Below are 23,228 nucleotides of genomic sequence, written 5' to 3'. Positions count from 1 at the left end.
CTGAAATGTATTTTTTTTTTTAAGGTAGTAACATGAACAATGATACAGTAAAGCTTCTGATAGCCTGACATGTTTGGGGCTGAAGTGGTATGAACTACCATCTTATATGTTAGTATGTCATGGACTATTCGGAAGTAGTTTAGTATGATTTTAAATTTCCTAATCTTTTTAAAGTATACTGTGGGTTCTTGGATAAATTCAGTCAATTCAAGATATATACTATTTTTTTTTTCATTTTCTGATTAGACTGTGTGTTGCTCTTGTTAATCATGTCAACCGTAAGTCACTCTACAATGAAAGCTCATGTTGTTCCAGCAAAAAGGGTTGGGGAAATGGTGGAAATCCATCTGAGGAGTTGCTCCTTTGAGATACAATATTTACATGTGGTATTGGCAAGATGTCTGTTCAACAAAAAGCATTTTTAGAACATTTTTTTTTTGCAAACAATATAAAGCGTTATGTTTTCATTGTCAATCATCAGTTGTACTAGACAAAAGTAGCAGTACATTTTTATTAATTGGTGCAGGAAATTTTAATGTACTTCAAACATGTTTGACAGCTGTAAATTATGGCGTACTTGACAATATCAATGTTTATTTTTTTTACTGTATATTATTAAAGTTCACTTTGACCATGTTAGTTTAGTAATGTTTTACCCTCAGTGTTAAAGGCATATGTACCAGTAATGGTGCATGAAAATAATATGTAGTGGTTAGTTTACCCGAAACAAAGTATTCTTGAGCAACATCAATTTGTATTGTTAGCAGTTATAAAAGTGATCAATGGTCTAATAATTTACTCCTTTTTTCCCTAGAGAGGCTGGTATAAGACTGAGAATGAATACTACTTACTCCTGTTCAGTCTTGCAATGTGCTGCTTACGCTATACCAGCTTTAGCCTTGAGTACTGCTGGCAACAAACTGGACAAAGAAGTTCTTTACAGTGGTTTTTTGCTTATCTTTTCTATTATCCCTTGTTTCACAATGGACCAATCATCACATATAAAGAATTCATTTCCCAGGTGAGGATATATTAGAGAATTATTGTGCATATTTATGTTAATCATTTTGAACCAGAATTAGGGCTATTCCAGTTATTTATGAAATGTACCTCAGTGTTATAGAACATGTCCAATTTTCCCAGTCAGTTTGAGCCACATACTCACATTGGTCTATACAAACCTCAACTGCAGCTTAACAAAGGCATTTGCATTTTCTTAAAACTGTGACATCTAGGGTGGTCCAACGACATTTAACCTTTTACAGTGTCCATTAAACATCACAGCTTCATTGCCAAGTTTTGCCAGTCAGTGTGACCCACGTAACTGCACTGGGACAGCAAAACTCAACTACACTTTAACAAAGGTATTCACATTTAAACCCTCTATAATGCCAGTTGAACATAACAGTCAAATCTGTTAATTAGGTATATTGGAGTATGACAAATTTGCCGGTCCATTTGACCCATGCACCCACCCACTTTCAGCAGTCTCTCCTTCAGAATAAACTTGCTTGATGAAGGAGACATTTTAAGAAAGGCATTGGTCTTTCCTCAAAACTAGTTTAACCCAATGCAGTCTAACCTTCTACAGTACCCATTAAACATCCCAGTTAATTCCGTTCACTAGATATGGGAATGTGCCAACTTTGCCTGTCAATCTGACCTTGTATCCAAGTTAGGCAAAACTCAACTCGGCTATAACAAAGACGTCAGTCTTGTCACAAAGCCACGAAAATGAGAGCTGCCAAACATCACCTAATGCTTTACTGAGCCCATTAAACATCAGAATATATCTTGCACATTAGAATTGACAGTGTACCATGTTTGCCATTTAGCTGGGCAAAACTAAACTGCCATTTAACAAAGATACTTGTCTTGTCGCAAAACTTTAAAAATTACGTTGGCACAACTTGATGTAACTCCTTTGTATCCAATTAGATCCAAAATATGGAAAACTGATTTTTTTTTTTTTCTTTTAATGCTGCAGAATATTTTCACTGACTCTTAATGCTGAATAAGTAACTGCTTTACACAAGTTATATGAATAAGAAACTGGCTGGAAGTGAAAAATTTCAGGCCCGCGTGAAATGGTCAAGTTCTCCTAGTATCTCTGTGGGCTTTACGCCAGACCTCCCAAAGACTTGCATGTGAAGTAAATTGAGGGTCCAATGGTGAACCCCCGTGACAGAAGTTCACTAAATGCTGCTAGGGAAGGCTCTGGTCCCTGAGACCTCCAGTTAGATCACAAACACACTACAACAAGACAGCAATTGAGCCAACAGCAGCTTGTATATATGAAGTAGCATCGCTGTCAAAAATAAATCCATCTTTCCACCTTTGAGGCACGTGCCTATTAAAAAAAGTGAATTGCTTCTTCCTCGATAGCACATGCCAGTGATATATTTTCCACAGTTCGTGCTTGAGAATTGTACTTAATTTTCATAAGCAAGTGAAACTTTCAGAAGTGCATGCATAATTCACACATATGAAATGTAAGTTTGACTTAAATTATTTTTGACAGAAAAGAAAAGACACAATGGCTTAATTACCATAATACCTCATGTAAAGGTGCACTGCAACTAAATTACTATAAAGCCTAGAAAAGCGGTGGCTGTAAAGATCGGAGCATCTCTACTGGGATCCTTAAAACCAAAAACAAGTGCTGAACAAGTACAAAACTTTAAATGCAATTGCCTATACACATTATGTAAATTATTGTTACAAATTACTGAATTTTGTTTTCTTTTAAGGGTGCAATTCAGTAAATACGTACAATGCACGTACAATTTTTGGATTGTGTGCACAGAACAGTCCGACAGCTCAGGTCCAGCATTAGTGGGTTATCTACAATGTTTTATAAAAATACATTATCTAGAAAATACTTTTGTCTTTTAAAGAACATAGATGAATGAAAATAAATGTTCAGTCTGATATTGTGGACTACAAGGAATTAATAAACTAACTGCAACTTTATAAGATTTAATTTTGCCTTAGAGAGTAGATTCTGGAGCATAACACTGGGATTCTGTGTTCAGAACTTATGGTATGACATTATATCCAGCAGGGGACATGTACTTCTTGGGAATGTGTTCTTTAGAGTTTGCAGCCTTTACTAAACCAAAAGTATGTGTGAGTCTATATGTATGTATGTATATATAAAGCCATATGTATGACATACAAAGCCTTTCCCCACCCTCATCTTGGTGTCTCTGAGCATATCTCCATTTTGCTAATTGCTGCGTATTGCCATGTGTTTAAGTCCAGGAAGCCAATACAAAAGTCCATCACTGTTCCTGTGCTTTAGGACTGTTTTGAATGCACTGACTAGTAGATGTTTAAGGAGGTAGCAACAAGTGGGGGACAGGTGAGTACGCGCTAACAGTTACAAGTTATATCAGTAAATGTGTTGAGGATGTTACTGTCACTAGGACAATCATCACATACCACAACTAGAAACCCTGGATGAATGCAGAGGTCCATTCACTACTGACAGCCACACTTGGCAGCAAGAAGGAAACTGGAGATGGGAATAAAAAGGACAAAAAACAAATGCCATTTTTTTCACCAATGACACCAGGAGCTTGTGAAAAAGCATGATTGCTCCATGGACTTGTCTCTCTTTAATGCTCTAAATGCCTTCTATTCCCATTTTGAGAAAATTAACACCTCTTCCACTGCCAGACTAACCTCTCCATCAGATGAGCTGCCCCTCACATTGTCAGTAGTAGATGTAAAGAGGACCCTGTTAATGGTTAATCCCTGTAAACCTGCAGGCCCAGATAAGATCCCAGGTAGGGTCTTAAAGGACTGCGCTCACCAGCTAACAGAGGTGCTGACAGGTATTTTTAACATCTCATTGTCCCATACATCTGTACCAGCATGCCTTAAGACCTCTTTTATCATTCCAGTCCCAAAATGATCCACAGTGTCTTGTTTGAATGACTAATGCCCGGTGGCTCTCACGCCTGTAATCTCAAAGTGCTTTGAGAGGGTGGTAATGGAGGAGAAGAAAACAACCATCGATATGACGGTGGACTCCCATCAATTAGCTTATTGGAAGAACTGCTCCACTTCTGTGATTCATCTGGCTCTCGCCCACCTGGAAAGGAAGGGCTGCTTTGTTTGGTTACTCTTCCTGGATTTCAGCTCTGCCTTTAACATCATCATCCCTCAAAACATTGGTGAGCAAACTCTCACTATTTGGATTTAACTCACAACTTTGAAACTGGATTTTGGACTTTCTAACAAACAGGCCCCAGTCTGTCAGAATCTATGGTATTATATCTTCTACCATAATTCTCCTCCCTCCAGGGGTACGTTTAAGTGCCCTGCTGTATACTCTGTTGATCTATGACTACATATCTCACTATCCAAACTATCACATAGTGAAATTTGCAAATGACACAGCCGTGGTAGGACTTGTCACTCATAGTGATGAGTCAGCATGCGGGATGGTAGTGGCTAAATTGGAGACTTGGTGTAAGGACAGCAACCTTAGCATCAAAGTCAAGAAAACTAAAGAAATGATTGTGGACTTCGTATACTGAATATTGTGAAACCCCCAGTACCCCCACAACTGTGCTGAAACTGTGTTAAAACGGGCAGGAATTGATTGTCTCCTGCTGGTTCAGCTGTAAGTTCCCAATCTCACCGTGTAACGTGTCTGTCGCCTGATGGTTGATGAGGGGAAAGTTTAAAACTGGTCACTGACCCAGCCTAGTGCTCACTTTTGGCATTCTCTCCTCCAGAATGAACCTGCTCGATGAAGGAGGCTATCTGTTCTTTTAATCTGAATAAGGGAGCTAATGCAGGACAACTGTCAGCAACATTTCTTGCTTGCTGTGTGTTCGAGTGCTGATGTGACAGCTTCTGTTTGGTTAAATACTTAAGATTGTGTTTATTGCTTTGTTGTTTAGTGTACTCATTATTTACAAGTCTGTCTTCTTCTTAAATTGCTTGTCTTGTATGTCTTACTGTTCCTGGTCTACATTTGCTTTAAATGCATAGTAGTGTAGGATTTATATGCAAACAAGAGGTTATACAATATGAGATTGATAACGTTGTTAGTAGAGTTGTGCCAATGCAGTGAAAGTTGTATGCCGTGTTTTTATATTTGACTGATGCTGCTGGCTTGATAGGCAGATGAAAAAAACCTGGTTTTACAAGTCAGGTTGGTAACAGTATGCATCAAAATGTTTGTGACAGGTTGACACATTTTGTGCTTGCAGTGTGATGTTTTAGCAGTGGTCTGTCTGACATCAAAAACATCGGTTTTTAATTTATAGGAGCTTGGCAGTTCAACTTTATAGAAATACACTGGATTCAGAATATATTCAGACCATTTCTCTTTTTTCACATTTTGATATATTGCAGCCTTGTGCTAAAATCGTTTAAATTAATTTTTCCCCACATCAAGCAACATTCAGTACACCAGAATAACAAAGTGAAAGCTGGACTTTAGAAACCTGTGTAGATTTCTTAAAAACAAAAAAACTAAAATATCCCATTGACACAAGTATTGTGGCTCTTTACTTTGTACTTAGTTGGAGCACCTTTAGCAGCGATTACAGCTTATGATGTGACAAGCTTTGTACACCTGGATTTGGGAATTTTCTGCCATTCTATTTTGCAGATCCTCTTAATCTCTGTCTGGTTGAATTGAGCCAGTGACTGGACAGCTGTTTTCAAGTCTCTCCAGAGATATAGGATTGGGTTCAGTTCGGGCTCTTGCTGGACAACTCATGGACATTCCCAAAGTTGATTCCTAACCCACTCCGATGTTGTTTTTGCTTTGTGCTTAGGATCAATTTCTTGTTGGAAGGTGAACCTTTAGCCCAGTTTGAAGTCCAGAGTGCTTTTGGAGTAGGTTTTCTTTAAGCATATCTCTTTACTTTGCTTCGTTCAGGTTTCCCTCTACCCTGTCTTAGTTTTTGAGTCCCTGCCACGGAAAAACAACCCCACAGCATGATGTTGCCACCACCAGTCTTTACCACTGGTATGGTATTGCAGAGGTAATGAGCTGTGCCTGGTTTCCTCCAGACATGACTTAATCTTGGCTTCATCAGACCAGATAATCTTCTTTTTCACAGTCTGGGAGGCTTTTAGCCCCCTTTTTGCAAACTCCAAGTAGGCCTCCATATGTTTTATTTATTTATTTTTTTTAACTAAAGGAGAGTTATTATCATTCAGTCATAAAGCCCAGATAGGTGGAATACTGTAGTGATGATTAACCTACTGGAGGTTTCTCCATTTTTTACATAGCTTCTGTGGAGCTGAGCCAGAGTGACAATTGTGTTCTTGGTTACTTCTCTTACCATAACTCTTTATTTAGTGTTTCTGGGTGGCCAGCTCTTTAAGAGTCCTGGTTGTTCCAGACTTTCCATTTAAGAATTATGAATCATGAAGGCAAATGTGCTCTTGGGAACCTCAGTGCTGCAGGATTCTTTTTGTAGCCTCCTTCAAACCTGTGCCACAACGCAGTCCTGTCTCTGACCTCTACAGCAATGTGTGCCTTTCCTAATCTTTTCTAATCAACTAAACTGACCACAGATTAACTCCAGACAAGGTGTAGAAACATCTCAATGGTGATAAATAGAATGGGATGCACCTGAGTCAGGTATTAAGTGTCATAGCAAAGGGTCTGGATACTTGTGTCAAAGGGATATTTTTAATAAATTTGCAAAAATTCTAAATCTTTTTTTTCCACTTTATTATGTTATTCTGGGGTAGTGAGTTATATGATATAGAACTTATAATTTTAAACTATTTTAGCAAAAGTCTGCAACATAACAAAATATGAAACAGTGGAGGCATCCGAATGCTTTCTGAATCCACTGTATCTTATAGCTTGATGATCTTACTCATGAATTCTGCATTTAATTTTAAGTGAATACAATACATTTTCCAGAGTTATTCAGAGAGTTCTCAGTTGCTGCTTTAACAATCATAACTTCTTTCCTCGTTCAGAAATCAGTTTCCAAAACATTGTGTGCATGAAGCTGGAGCCTGTTCCTATAGGAAGAGGTATAAGGTAGAAAGAAACTAGTTCAGCAGAGGCACCAGTCAAATCGGAGTACACTCACACTGCATCTATTTAGAATACTAATTAATCTAGCAGCTTGTTATCGGGCATTAAGAGGAACTTGTAATTCCCAAAGGACAAATATTTGAACATGGAGAGAGTATGTAAACCCCACACAGAAAAAACATGAATTGAGACGGAGTAATTTAATGTGCTATTGTGTTAACAAAACACATGTTATATAACATAATTTTGTAATCATATTTGCACAGCATAATTATGCTTGAATTACGATATGAATAAAAGATGGCGGGTGGGAATAAATCATAAATCAAGTACACCCAGAGCTGAACATATAATAGCGTACTAAGTCACCATGCATAGTGTTAAGCATTTTCTGATTTTAACAAAACTTTTATTATAAGCACTTAATTAATTCCAAAACACATGGGGGAAAAAAAACCCAAAATTATTATGTTTTTGTTGTTATTATTCAAAAGAATAAGATTCATTCACTCCTTATTATTTTATGTTATTTTATTATTTTATATTATTTTATTAGCACTCCTTATTATATTACATTAAGTACCAGCATTAAGTTGGAGGATGAAAACTGGTAAGATTTATTGAAGAAAGCACCTTCTTTAAAATTGATGAGCTGCTTACAAATTTCTTCAAAAGATAAATACATCGAATAAGCAGAATCGCCTTTTAATTTTATAAAGCTGCTTCTTTTTTATTTTACCCATTTCTCCTGCAGTGCAGTAGAAAAAAGGACCACATCTTTGACATTTTAAGGAAAACCAGAATTGTCTTGAGAAAAACATTTTCATTTATTTCAAGTATCTAGCTTTTAATGGTTTTAAATTTAATGCATAGTCAACTGACCTTAAATTATATGATTTTAGTTATAGAATTGAAAGATAAAAAATTAGGCAGACTGCTTGACAGATTCTGTAGGAGTGAATTGTATTTTTTTTTTCTTTTTTCTTGATCAATATTTAACTGATTTTGTTGGATCCACATAGTTGTTTAGTCCTTTTGTAAAATTGTTTTCAAAAAACCATAATATTGTCTCCTTCAGCTTCATATTTCAGTTCAAATAAATGATTTAGGCAATTTTAGATGTGAACTCTTTTGTTCTATTGGTCAGTGTTATGGAACAATATGGTAAAAAGATTATAAAAACATATTGAAAAATGGTTAGATTAGTTCTATAGATATAATCAGGTAGAGATAAACTTATAGCACCTGATCATATTGATTTTCATACAACAGATGGTCTTGGTGCACTGTGGATTCTAGCAGAGGACATCTTAGTGGCCTGAGCAAACTTAGGAGTTAAGTATTCTGCATTAGCAAGAAAGACCCCAATCATATAGACATGTGGCAAAACTGGAGAATGGAGTTAGGTAATAATTTGACTCTTAGCAACATCTGGTAAACTTTGTCTCATCTTATATGTCATATGAATTCATACTTTACATTTTAATATGCAGATACAGAAGGAGAAAACAAGCTCAACAAAGATTACATTTGGCATGATTGTTTGGACAATTGCACGGATCTTCATCTGGTGGCTACTTGCAGAATGCATGATTCACTTCCTGTATATACATGCAATCTTAAGCAATGAGCCACTCCTGGAAGTTGTTTCATTATGGACATTAGGTTAGTAATTTTATATTAAAGAATTAATATTTTAATTTAAATGTAATGTTTGGTATGCTTTTGTTAATCTCTCTTTAGATTGTGTTTTGCATGTCAAAAATTTAAAATGTAGGGTAGAAAGTGTTTTGTTAAACATAAAATATTTTACTAAGTTAATCTCATAACTGTGATTGGATTTATAATATATTTTATTTACAAGTATAAATATGACTGCATACAAAAAAGTAAATTTATCAAACATTTTTTATTAATGTTATTGTATTTTACATTCTATCAGCATGTCTCACTGCAGTTGAATGTGAATTATATATGCATAAAGTTATGCACACATAACTACAGGATAAATGCAGACATGATGAACAGATTGTCACTGCTGGATAGTACTGTTAAAATGATCCTTCAACTAAACTGAAATCTTAGGAATAGTTATATTTAGCTCAACTATAGCAATGACTTTGATGGATGGTGCATAATTTAATTCCTATGATAGCCATACAATTGCAAGAGATTTCAGAATACCATAGTCTTCTTTATATCACACATATTCTGCCTGACAATGGACTGCAAAACCATTTAGCTTCTACTTATGCAAATGTAATTTCTAAGATATTATATATACAGATCACACTTTGATAGTCGTTTACAGATCAAATATTAACATTTTATCCGCTTTTCCTAATTTTAATTATTTGTGGACATAATTCTGTAAAGTGTTATGATATTAGATACTTTTAAATTCTCAAAATAGCAGAACTGTTACAAAATATCTACAATAGTACACTCATTGAATGTAAATCTAAAGTTATTTGCGGTATTTTTGTTTCAATGTACTAATTAGAACATTTGGAAACATGTAAACATATTACATACAACTACATAGAGATTTAAGGTGTATTAGGAGCAGTTTATTCATCCTGCTCTAAAAAATCATTTAAGTGGGAAACACAGCTACTTTAATTCACTTGAACATTTGAGATCAGCAGCATATCAAATATTTAACAAATGTGTGGAGTATTTTAATAATGAGAAAGCAAATCACTGCTGAGATCCTGGATCTGCTCCTGCACTTTAAAATGGAGGTAAACAGCACCAGTCACTGACTATAAACAAGGAATCCCGAAAACACTTCCAAAAATGTCCACTAGAGGGGAATATTACCATCAAACCCTGACTAGTAATAGGACAAACACAGTCTTTATAAATAAAAACATGTATTCTTCACAAAACTGCTTGTAACAAGAATTAAGCTCCATAGGAAAACACAAGGCAAAAAAGGTGTTGCCTGTAACACCAAAGGCAATCCAATGCAAATATGTCTCAATACAGATATTCAAAGAATCGTCAAAATACAGAGCAGAGGGTCAAAAATCTAGAAATCCAATGAATCAAATAAACACAAGTAAACTTGTCAGTCCTATTCAAAATTAACTCTTTCAGGGCTGATGTCAACTTCTGTCAAAAGGAGGAGTTGACGATGGTAATCAACTGTAAACTGTGACAAAACCAACCATTATCTTTTAGTTGGACTCTCGTTGCTAGAAGGAAAGTTAGCTTCATTGGTTTGACCGAGATTTCCTGCACTCGTGCGAGTAGCACGGTGCAAACAATGGCGAAAATGGCACTGACAAAAAGGAGAGAGATCAAAGCGAATGCATAAAGCAAAATACTGCATGGATGAAGTTTTGCCTATTATCTCTGAACTGGACTTGCCGGACTTCAATTTTGATACAAGTGATCGAAAATGAATGTGAGGTTCCAGCTTCAGCTGACTGATCCCCAGCTAATCATGGTGCTGAACAGGTTCATGTTGTTGACACACCTACAGCAGTGTTCGCCAGGAAGACTGCCACTTAACAATGGTAAGAGGTAGAAACCAGATTGCAATGCACTGCGACCGTAATTCCTGCTGTTGCCCCATTCACGCAAAGACAACCTGGCAGCAAGCCTGCCGGACATTCTTGGCAAACTGGCAGCCACAGCATGCAGCAACAGACATTTAATGTTGATTTCTGTGTGAAACCATTGCTTTTCAGAAACTGTGTTTTTTGGAAAAAATATTCAGCCCTCAAAGAGTTAATATCCAGGAACTGAGGGTGACCCTCCTGATTTATAGGGTAAAGGGCAGTTCCTGGTGACGATTGGCAGGTGGCGCCGCTTTTGGTGGGATCACCAAGAAAGCAAATGGAACATAATGCAGCAGCTTACATAGATAAACAAAATCAAAAATACAGAATAAGGCACATATGAAAAGTAACATTAACAAGATCACTCGTAAATCAAGGAATCAAAAATGAATCAAAAACAGACATTAAACATGAATTTGAACCATACCCAGGGGAAGAATTCTGGGTGAGACATGACATTATCGAATACTTAATATTTCTTAAGCCAAGTGTTACTGAGTACTGATCTGTTCTTGAGATTGCACACACATTACAGAACAGTGTATCCATGTCCTTTCAGGAAGGAAAAAAGAAGAAAGAAAACCTGTTTGTGAGATGCAGCCATTTTTAAAGGAGACCAGCTAAATGTTTCACCCCACTACTTGTCTTCTACTGCAGCAACCCCAGGGCATGGTTTACACAAATAAATACCTTTCCAAAAGAATAATTCTCTCTAGGAGCTGTCATTAGCATTATTGAATTCTGATACCTACTGTCCATGTGAATTGCTCTCTGTTACTGGACAGTAATCACTGAAGAAATGTCACTCATAGTTGTGTACCGAGAAAAAAAGGGAATGTATGTAGATTACCTTAGATCAAGGAAGGACTAAATATTTTTTGTAATTGAAAAATATGGACACATTTCTGGCATTCAGTATTAAAATAGGTAATTGTTCACAGTTAAACACAATCAATCCAAAAATTCATGTGTAGATTGTGCATACCTCAGGCAGACCTTGGTGCTGGGCAGCAAGAATTACAGCCTTGCGCTACCACTCTGCCTATATTGAGACATCTCTACTAAACTTATAAAACTTTAACATGATTAAAATTAGATTTATGCCTATAATGTGTGTTCAGTTTTTGTCACTTGCTTGTTCATTACACTTGTGCTCAACCACTCTCTCACTAGCTGTCACTAGACTACTATGGCACTTGCATGTACAGTGATAACATCAGTAGCATTCAATATCTTTGTGAAATAATATAATCACTTTATTTTTTGGGCATTGGAAAAAAGCTTCCATATGATTCAGTGTGTGTGCATGTGGGGTACATCCATGGGAAATACTTAAACTCGTGATGCCCATGATGGCCACTGCCAGTAGACAAGCAGATATTCATGTAAGTAACAAAAGAACAGTTTGTTAAAGAAGAAAGTGGTTTAGACATAGGGAAGTTGGGCCTTCAGAGTATAACACAAGAAACGGCAGGTATCATTAAAATCAGTATCAAAAGGGGAAGTATAAACCAAAACAAGATTAAGGAAGGAATCAGTAGTATTAATCAAATGGTAGAAAGGAAAAACTGGTGAAGGATGTAAGGTAGGACAAGATTAGAAGAAAACTTGATAGAAAATACAGTAAGGATACTGACAGAAATAAGGAAATGCCTATACTAAAATAAACAGGAAAGGAGAAAGAAGAAGCAGGGGAAGGTAAACGACAAAACTAGGAAGGGAGAAGTCAAATGAGAAAATGCAAGCTACTCAGACAGCAAAGAAATCATATCTTAGTATATTTAAAAGTCTAGAAGAAGAACACAGGAATCCCTGTCTTATTGTGGGTCATACTAAAAGAATAGAAGAAATTAGTAAATACTTTTTCTCTGGCCAAAGGACACCATTGTAAATGTAAAAAGGAAGTAAAAGGGGAACATGAATTTTAAAGGCAATAGTGGAGGGAAAGGATAAGAGAACAAATAATCATAATAATAATGACTGATTAAGAATTACCACACTAAATATTAAGTTTAAAATAAAGAGTAATTTTCTCCTCAGTAGAGAAAGTTAATCCAGATATATTAATGAATTACCAGAAATCTGCAGAAAGTTGAGGAAAGAGTTTGGCGTATTTTGTTAGAACAAATCAAAGCTGAAATGCAGAAGTTATTGTGTTTAATAAATAATTTAGAAATTGTGATTGTCTAAGTAAGCCTGTGAATTATGGGAGATGTATAGAAGTGTAAGTGAAATAATAAATGGATCAGTGGTGTATATTTGCCATCTCTGAAATGAGAAAGACAGAAGTTGTTTTAAAAAAACAACACTGGAAAAACAGGGAAGACGTCGTGTAAAATTGTAAAAAAGATAATGAAAATTATAAGATTATAAACTAGAATATACAGTGTGTGTATGTATGTGTATATATATATATATATATATATATATATATATATATATTAGAGAGAGAGAGACTTGAAGGATACATATGGAGTGTATAATAAAACCAGGTGGTCCTTAATGAATTATATCTTGACATTTTGGATGCTTAAGATATTTTTAAGGTATTTAATGAAATATTTGAAGGGAAAATAATGTCATCTATAGTATAGTGTAATCTGCTGTAATAGCAGTAATACCAAAGCAAGAAGGTAGCTAGAGTATAATGAATTGGAGATCTGTAATAGCATTATGCAAGAATTATAAAGTATTGGCAAATGTTTTCCCAAATAAAATAAGACCAGTATTTTACAAGATAATTAAAAATGACCAAATTTGTGCAATGCCTGAAATGACTGACTGATAAAATGCAGGATAATGCTTATTTCTCTGAGAAGTTCATTTTCTGGACACATACTGCAAACACATTTCTAATAAGTATAATCAAAATTATTGAAGCTTTAGGCAAGGCAATATCATTTAAGGTTCTGGTCAGTCAAGGCTGTCCTTTAGCAACCATTCTCTTTATATGTTATCTGGTACGTCTAACATGTATAATAGGAAGATTACAGTAATAACCATTCAGTGAAGCAGTGGACGGCAAACAAAGACGATATATGTGGGTTATTACTGGTTTTGTAATGTGTACTAAAGATTTGTCATGTCTGATAAGGAGGTAAATGCATAGTAAGTGGTGTGGTGAACACAGTGGACCCAGGGCTTGTATGGAAGCTATTCCATATCTAATGGAAGTGCTGTTAAAGGTAAAAGTCACAGTAAAAAAGGCACCAAATAGAATATGGTTTTAATAGTTGATTTTACATTGTTAACCATTTTGGCCTATGGAAAGGAAAATAAGACATAGATTGTTGAATATATCTAAGTAAATCAAAGGACGGAGGTTTAGTTTGAAAATTCTGACAAGCTTGGCTGTGGCTGCTACTCACTGGATTTAACGAGGGTTTAGCAAGGTTTTCTAGATTTTCCAAGTCCTTATAAAGGTTTGGTCCAGGTGGTTCCTGACATAGTTTTATATAATTGTATATTGCCAGAATGGTAAGGGCTAATTTACCCTGTGATGTAACATAGTATTGGCATAAATAACTCACTATAGCCTGACCAGCCCTGTAAGCAGAATTTTTTTTTTATTTGAATTTTGAATATTGTTTAGCTTCATGATAGGCAGGCAGTGTGGTGTAGTAGTTATGGCTTTGAGCTTCAATCCTGAGGCTGTAGGTTCAGGTCCCACTACTGATGCTGTGTGACCATGAGCAAGTCACTTGACTTGCCTGTGCTCCAAGTGGAAAACCGAAGAAAATGTAACCATTTGTATTATAAATGTTGTAAGTCACCTTGGATAAAGGTGTCAGCCCAATAAGTAAATGTATGCATGCATGTATGATATTTGAAGGTAGTCATCTGTGAAGTGTGAATCCTAGATGCAGGTATCATGCATATGAGGTTTTCTAAACATATATCATATACTGTGTGTGTGTGTAAATATACATGTACATATAAACGGTTTGTATGTATGCCTGTCTGTGTGTGTGTGTGTGTGTGTGTGTGTGTGTGAATGAATGTGTGTTTGTGTGTGTCTTGTTTGAAGAACTTTTAATGTCCAAGTGAGAAATATTTAATTCTGTTTTTGAACTTCTTAGATATCATACCACTTGAATGTAGGTGCATGAGTGGCCCTGGTGGTATTGATGGGATGATTGGCTGGACCTGCATTCCATGCAGATGTGTACAGTTCACCCGGTTTCTGACCATGGAGATAAAGGGAGCCTGAGTTGAAAGAGAGATCAAGAGAAAATGGTGGAAAAAAGAGATCAAAAGTTAAATGGGAAAGAAAGAGTAAAAAAGAGAGGGACAGTAGTGGGATCGGGCTGGTGCAATAGTGTGTAGGCAAGCAGTTGGGAAGAGGCTCTGAGTGGAGTGAGTGGATGGTACTCGCAGGGCAAGGTCACTCCTGCTGACCATTCAGCACTACAAGTGACCAAAGGAGTCTGAAGATCATCTAACAAATGCTTGTGAGTGGAGGAGGGGCAGTGGGGTCCCCATCAGTGACCAGTTAAGGTGGATGGGGCGCAAGCCAATTTTAAGGATGACTCCACTTCTCAGCAGGTATCTCTGCTGGTGGAACAGACCTTGTCGGGTGAGTAGCAGAGATGTAGTTTTGTTGGAGGCACTGAGGCTCAGTGTTGGTTTAACACTAGAATTACCAGAGCCTACGAAAAAACTCGTAGATCCGTCCCACCTTAAATCGCTTCTTAAAACCGTTCACAGCTCTCCAGAAGCGTCTTTTGTAATCTAAATGTGCTGATAAAATCAGGCAGCAAGCAGCCGGCTATTCCATACCCCCACCGACTTAGAACGTGCATAAACCTCTACCAGCTTGTGCCTTGATTGATTTTCTGGGAGTGAAGTGGAGTTTTAGAGTGGAAATAATAGATAGTTGTTTGGAACACACATGTGTGCTCCATTTCTACAGTAATCTGTGTAAACACATTTTTAAAACAGAAACGTTTTTCATATTCTACTAGTAAATGACAAAATGTAGGCATAAACTATATAATGTATGAAGCCTGAAGTCTAAATATCAAAGAAACACTTTCACAAAAGGTACAAATATAAGAGAACAATTGCGCTTTTATTCTAAAGTGTAACTGCAGAAAAAAAAGCCGCCTTAGCAAGCCATACTGACGTATATTCACTATAACTGGCGCGGTGGTGTAAAGGTATCAGCTGCTGACTGGTAATCAAAAGGTCACGAGTTCGATCCCTCACGACTCCGTTTTGAGAAATAAACTGCTTTTATTCTTGCTATTTTAGAATAAAAACATACATTTGATTTCAGTCTGTGACAGCCTGTGTAATGTATGATACCTGTAAAGGTTAGCTTTTTTTTTTTTTCACTTTTCATTCTCTCAGTCGTGTTCAGGATCCTTCCCTATGCACCTAATCTGACACACTGCTGTTTTCACATAAGGACACGCTATAGCTCTGCAGTGTATCACGATACATTCTCTTACCAATGCTAGCGAAATGAAGTGTCTGCATGCACTTTTTGTGGCATTACATGTGTATTTTTTGAGCATGTCCGTGCCAAATAACATTCGAGCTGTAGCGCATCTTCAAATAAATAACATTCGAGCTGTAGCGCATCTATGTGATCCAAATAAATAAAATTAGAGCTATAGTGCTTCTTTATGTGATCAAAATAAATAACATTAGAGCTATAGCGCGTCTCCAAATAAATAACATTCGAGCTGTAGCAAGTCTTTATGTGATTCAGTTTTTCACATACAGTAAACGCGCTCTATAGCTCGAATGTTATTTATTTGGATCACATAAAGACGCGTTATAGCTCGAATGTTATTTACCGCAGTAAGTTTATCATGTATAAGGTCAGTCCAGTGCATAGTCAAATACAATATAAAATATAAATGCAGGTGAAATCCCATTATAGCAAAACTCACGGGACCATAAAAATATTTTGTTACAAGAGAAATTTTGTTATAAAGAATATGGGGAAAATATGTATAGTATTGTGACCGTGCCTGCCAGCAATTTGTCATGTTTAACAGCAGTGGTGCAAGGACAACTCTGTAGCTGCTCTGTTGCATCTGATAAACAGTAAACCAGTGGTAAAGCAATTGTTTGTCCTCTGCAGGATCAGGGTTACCACGTACCGTGCTTGTAACACCATGTTTAATATTTGACATCTGGCTTTTATCTGCTCTTCCTCACACTCTCCTGATCTGTCTTCTCAAGACCGTGTCTGCCACAGTTGTGATTCTGAGCCGCTGGTGTTCTTGTAATCTGAAGATAGGCGCTAAAGCAGGATGATTGCCCGTGCTACGGCTCCTAACAGCTCCTGTTTTGAATGAAGTACCTGTATTTTCTTTGAAAACCTGGACTCCTCTACTGTCTCTCGTGCAACTCTGTAACCCAAGCTTGAGCATGCCTGTGAAAAAAAACAGTTCTTCTTAAACTGTAAAAAATATTTTATTTGGAAATGAGATGTTAGACATACCTGTCTTTCTATTTTAAAAAGTTTTGAATACAGAAAACGAGACATTAGATGTTACTTTTTTTAAAAAAGATATAAAGGTATGAACGCAGAGTGAAAAAATGTCTTTTTTTTTGTCAGTAACACAAATTGAATTTGCAGCTTTGTATTTAATAATGAAATATGCTGTTTTATTTGTCCTCCTTGGTGCGTGTTTCAGCGATTACACCCCTCTGTTAACACAGTACATGTTGTATTAAAATGTTCCTTCTTATTCAGAGCATTGAAACACTAAATAAATTTTATTTTGGTATTAACAAATGGAGCAACTTGTGCTATTGCCAGTGTAAACAAGCCAAAAAGCTGCTCCATTTGAGTCTTACCTCAGTGTTTACTTGCAGCAACTGTTAGTGCTGCCATTGCTCCCACACCTTACACTTAACTGTGAATGTGTGTAAGGTCTCCCTCCTCCATCTGCTACACTGAACTGCATGTGAACTGGATGGATGCTTGGATTCAGGAACAGTTGTAGAAGTGCTCATTACAGTCAGATAATGAATGCCAAGCCTCCATTCTTTTATCAGGATTGTGTAGGAAACTATTAAAAATGAATAATCTTTTGTTATCTCTTTATCTCCTCTATAATGAAGCAAGATCCAATGTGGTGACTACCACTATTATTGATTACATTATCTGCTACTAGATACAGTTGCGTGCATGTGAAGGTCCAACTTGTTTCATACCTACTCACATTCACTACATACCACACCTTGTCTTGATTTATCTTTTTCACCTGTGACTTTGCCTGTTAACTAATCTTGCATCTGTATTTCACACCCTTGCTCCACTTTTTGCTGCTGATCAGAGAGTCATTTAGGCAGAACTGTGAACAGCAAAAGGCTTAAAATGAGCTAAACTAGAAGAACCTTTTGTCAGATAATAATCTATCTAAATGTTGATTGCAAAGTTCAAAGTGAAAGGCAATTGAGGCAGTGCAGCATACTGGGGAAAGGCTTTGGACTTCACACCCTGAAACTGGGATTAAAATCCCGCTACTTGACACAATGTGACCGTGAATAAATCACTTGACCTGCCTGTGCTCCAATTGGAAAAACAAAGGAAATATAACTAATTGTAGTTGTAAGTCACCTTGAATAAAGGCGTCAGCCAGCTAATAATGGTTTTGTTTTGTATTTGGTCTGGTGCACTTCTGGCTAGAGTTGTAAACCACCCACTGAGACCTTTTTTATTTATTTTTTAAAATAAAATAATAAAAAGCACACCTTTTATATTAGAAAAAAAAAGATCAACTTCTGAAATTAAGTACTTTTTCCTTAAGGCTGTTTTAGCAGACAACAGGGTTCAAACAACCTTTAATTGTTGTGGTGTGAAGATTTCTAAAAGTAGAGTACTGAGTTTCAGTTTTTGAATGTAAAACAGTGCTTTGTTTTTATAGATCTAACTCAAGATTCAGGAAATAAATATTCCATTGTGTTTTATTGTTGTGTGAAATCTGGGCTTGAGTGAGATTGACTTTAATACTTTTTTGTTTTACTCATTTCTTTAAAAGCATACATTAAACATTTAATGGAATGCTGTTCTATTTATGAGAAAGTAGCTCGGTCAGTTATCCTTCTGCTGAAATGATTGATATCAAAGTGATTTTATGAATTTATCTTTTGTTAGTTTTCATTATTGTTTTATTACAGTAACAGAGTTTTGTATATTATATTTGAAAGCTGACTGTTATCTCAACTTTCTTTTAGAAAAATTGTCTTTTAGAAGTATTGACAGTAGCTTAATATGTGAGTTATATATGCTTTAATTGAGCTTCTCAATGTCATAAAGAGTAAATCAACATTTTGATGTTGTATCTCACGTCCTCCATTTCCAAGGTCGTCTTGACATTGTGTCTTGGCATTCAGTGTGTGATGTTATTATTCTCTTAAATGATTCAGAGATCTTGTGTGTGTAATTTATGTTTTAAACGTGATCACTAGTTGCAAGAATGATCTACAGAGTTCTGCTCATACATTATGTGTCATTTTAGTTAACATCTATTATGATCTCCACTCTAGATTATTGCTTAATTCTGTAATATACTGTGTGATTGAGTGAGAGAACGAACAAATCCAGAATAAATGCTGGGGCACCAACCAGGTTGTCCCTTTTAATAACAATGTCAGTGGTGCAAATTAAACAAATGCACGATGGTGCAAGCAAGAACAAGAAAGAGCAGTTGTTGAGCTGAGTAGCTCTGAAGAGTGGTCAAAACTTAGGAGGGAGTTCCGTCCGCTGGTTTGTTCTTTGCCAAATGAGATGCCATTTTCTGGGTGTGTCTTCCAGTGGGACTGGAAGAGGTGGAAACAGTTGTCCTTATTGGCTGTCTTCTCAGAGCTGTGGGAGGAAGTAGAACCAATAACATCAGCAACTGCACCCCCTCGTGTTTCGGAGGTAGTGCTTACCACTGATGAGCCCAGACGTTGATCCTTAGATGCGTATGGATAGCAAATGGCAGCGATTTGTAACATTTTTGCTTGAGTATATTTTGCTAGCAGTAGTAAAATTAAAAAAATATCTTACTCTTTTCAAACTCAGGGCTGCTCATTTCTATACTTGGTATCAGAATATATTCGGCCAAAGGTCAGTGATCATGTTTATAGTTATGCTGCATGCTCTTAGAGCTAAATTACTTATTAAGGATATCTAGTGCCTTCTAGTAATGGCTATTCCATGTGGAAGGGATATCACTCAGGCTGTTGTTTTTAAGGGTAGTGAACCAATGAACCTGATTAGGGAATATTATTAAGAGGTAGAAAGAGCACTTTGATGAACTGTAAGTTAATTTCCTCAGTGGTGGTGTTGGAAGTATTTGGTGTGACTGGAACCATTTCTGTGACTCGAGCTCTACAATGCTAGGACTACAGGGGTGGTTGATATCTGTCCAGTAATTCTCTAAGCACTGGGTATATTGTAGGCATTCTTTGGTTAACAGTTGTTTTCAACAGTGCATATTATGTTGGTTGCATTGCCAATAGATATTGTATGGGTAATATGAGTTGCTTAAAAATCATTAAATTTGTTGTTGGTGTTGTTCAAATGGACAAAGAACTTGGCTCTGGCACACCCAAAAGTGATTCTGGATCCAAGTTGGAAGTTATCCTGGGAGAGGGTTTAAAGAAATTTCACTGCCAGAAACATTTTGAGTAGGCAATTGAGAGCAGCCAAGACAAAAAAAAAAGATATTGTTTGCACTTGATATGGGTATCTGTACAAGTATAGGTGTAAGAGCTATTTGTTAGTCAGTTGGTTATGTTGAGATGACTGCCCGACAGGCTTATTAAAGACACTGTGCATCATTTTAACTACAGTGTTCACAGTTTGATCCGTTTTAATCTGCCTTGACTAACTGTACATGTAATATAAAGGAACAAAAAGTTTTATAGAATAATGATGCCTGCTGTGAAAATGAGATCTACCCCCAATTTAAAAGGATGGTCATGACAGGCAAGGTTTTCTTTTTTCCTCTGTAGAACTAAAACTATTTCATTCACACATTTTTAATAACTTCTATCACAGAGGAGAAATTTGAGTTCCCCAACAAAGCCTTGGAAGTTGTTGGTTTTTTTCCTGTTTTTTTCACCCAAAAACTACCTGGGTAAATGTTTAAGTGCAAGGTACCATATGTGGCGTGAAAGTAGATTAGTACATTTATTTTAATGATTTGTCTTTGTACTGAGTTATTGGCTGTCAAGCAATTAATTATAATTATTACTATTATTATTATTTTTACTAAATATTTTTTCCTCATTTTATTTGTTGATGAGCTCCTGTTGAAGTATTTATTGGCTATTAGAACATGTAATGTGCACACCAAAATGACTGAAGTAACAACTAACATGCATGTTTACTGACGGACAGGCCGGTATTTTGCATGGAGCATGTGTTAAATCAAAATAGAAATGGCATGCAAAGATGTGTGTGAACACGAGATCCGTGACAATCACACCTTAATGAGCCTGCGCCAAATCAGACGGGACAACTGAATTCATTTCAGATGTTTTGCATTCCATAAGTTTGTTTTGTTGACCATTTACATCATATTCATCCCTTCGTTCATTATTCTGACACAAGTGTAACCAGCTTCTTGTTGAAATTCTCCATTTGAAATACATGGCCGTCCCATCAGCCGCAAAATATTTTCTCACAGACGTCTCTAAGCTTGACATCACTTTTGCCGTAAGTCCCTTACACCCAGCGCGGATATGTGAGTGTATAAACCAGACTTAAGTGGAATGTGACTCGTATCCAAAGAGGGAGCCCATATATTAAAGGCACATCCGCTCAACAATAAAAGAAAAAAAAAAAGGCCCTTTTCATCTGTCACATTATGCTTAGTTTAAAGCTTCAGTGATTTCATTTTCCACTGGTGAACTAAGTAGAAATGGTAAACGCCAATGTCTATTTTTGGTTGCATTTGTGACCATTTTAGTCACAGTCTGGAGCCTGGCGGGACCACATGCCAGGTCACTAGGATGTTTCCTCTGGGCTGCATTGGCCCGTGGGCCACCATTTGTATAGGCTGGGTTTATATGCTTCATTTTCCATGCAACAGTTTACCGCAATTGTAATAAGAAAAAATTGTGATGTATTATCTTATATGGAGGATGTCTTTCAGATACCCATGGTCATAAAAGTTTCACGTGTGTCATGTGAATGTAGATTCGGCATACAAAACAAAATCTAAACAAAATTGTGAAGTTAAGTTGAATAATGTAAAACTCTCATATCTGAGGCTAATCTTGGAGCTTGGACCCACTTAAGAACAGTTTCATTTTAAATGAGCACTTAATGAAGTGGAAACAAATGAAGAGAGGTTAAACATGACAAGACTGAATTGAAGTGGATATAGAGGAGCTGAAAGGACTCATTTAACATAAAATAATGTATAGAGTTTAAAAAGAGTCACTGATATTGAATAAGGACATTTACTTAAGAGTTGTATCGTCTGTGCATGGTCATTAACATAAAACAAGCTTAAAAATGTTATAACATGTATATCACAACATTTTAATAATTTTGTTTGTTGTTTTGTTTCATTTTTATATACCATTCTTTGCTATGGATAGGCTCAGAGCAGTTACTTAGATTTAAAGACATAACAGAGCAGCAGCAAAGTATGTATCATGTAGTATTTACATGTACTGTATATTCTGCTCTGTCTAGGAAAATAAATTAATAACCCAGAAAACAATAAACGTTATTGGAAATCGTATAAGAACATTCACCTATCAAAAGAAAAGGCCAGTTGATAGCAGAGGAGTGAACAACTAGAGCTTCAGTTAATATCTTTCATGGAAAACAGTTTAATTCAATTTATTATTATGCTTTACAGGACAATAAAAATGATTTTACAGCAAATAGACATATACTGTATATTAAAACTACACAGCCCATTGCAGTACCCACTCACACACCTGCACTCTTAAACTCGTGTGATATCAATTTAGAATTACCAGTCAATGATAAATTGTATCTTTTTGGAGGAGTCAAAGGGAAATATGGAGCAGGTGAAGTGACTTGCCCTTGGTCGCTTGGTTTCAGTAGCAGGATTTGAACCCAACACCTCCGGGGTTAAGGTCCAAAGCTTTACCTACAATACCACACTGCCTGCATAACAAAAAAACAATCAAGAAATTTAAATAAGTGACCTCCTTTATGGTTTGTAGCAATACATCTATAGACCAGACAGACTGATTGGTGCCCACATAGTAAATTCTAGGATGGAAATGACAATTTGCAAACTAACAATTTAATAACTTTTGTTTGTGAAAACTGTTTGTGAACCTGAAGGTGCAGCATTCACTGCTTTGATGTCACTTGTTTGAAGGCAGAGTGACACAGGCTTAGTCTACACTGCTACATTTATTTTTAAAAAAGGTGTTTTGAAACAAAAACTGTCCCTGTCCACACTAGCATTTTCAAATTGTTTACAAAAGTATTTTCATCCATATTTAAAGACTGAAAACATTTATTACATAATTATCTGCCTAGTTTTGTATCGGTACTAAAATTTTTACTTTTGTGTTGATACCAGCTTTCAGAACTCCGTGCTGGTACAGAAACACGACAGTCTATTGTATCATGTGGTACGAGTAATCTCTCTTTTTCCCTAAAAATTGGAGAAAACGTAATTTAG

General features: G+C 36.3%; 1 protein-coding gene across 3 annotated transcripts in view; it reads left to right on the top strand.

Annotated features, from left to right (window-relative positions):
• The window catches only part of hhat (hedgehog acyltransferase), a 287,098-nt gene that overhangs the window by 73,852 nt on the left and 190,018 nt on the right, over window positions 1-23,228 (top strand). For all 3 annotated transcript variants that reach the window (XM_039738569.1, XM_039738567.1, XM_039738568.1), the window contains 2 exons: window positions 815-1,021; window positions 8,521-8,692. In XM_039738569.1, coding sequence (XP_039594503.1) covers window positions 815-1,021; window positions 8,521-8,692 — 379 coding nt within the window. The remainder of the gene's footprint in view (window positions 1-814; window positions 1,022-8,520; window positions 8,693-23,228) is intronic.

Source organism: Polypterus senegalus, chromosome 16, assembly GCF_016835505.1.
Source record: "Polypterus senegalus isolate Bchr_013 chromosome 16, ASM1683550v1, whole genome shotgun sequence".
NCBI classification, from domain to species: domain Eukaryota; kingdom Metazoa; phylum Chordata; class Cladistia; order Polypteriformes; family Polypteridae; genus Polypterus; species Polypterus senegalus.
This window is presented reverse-complemented; position numbering and strand designations above follow the sequence as displayed.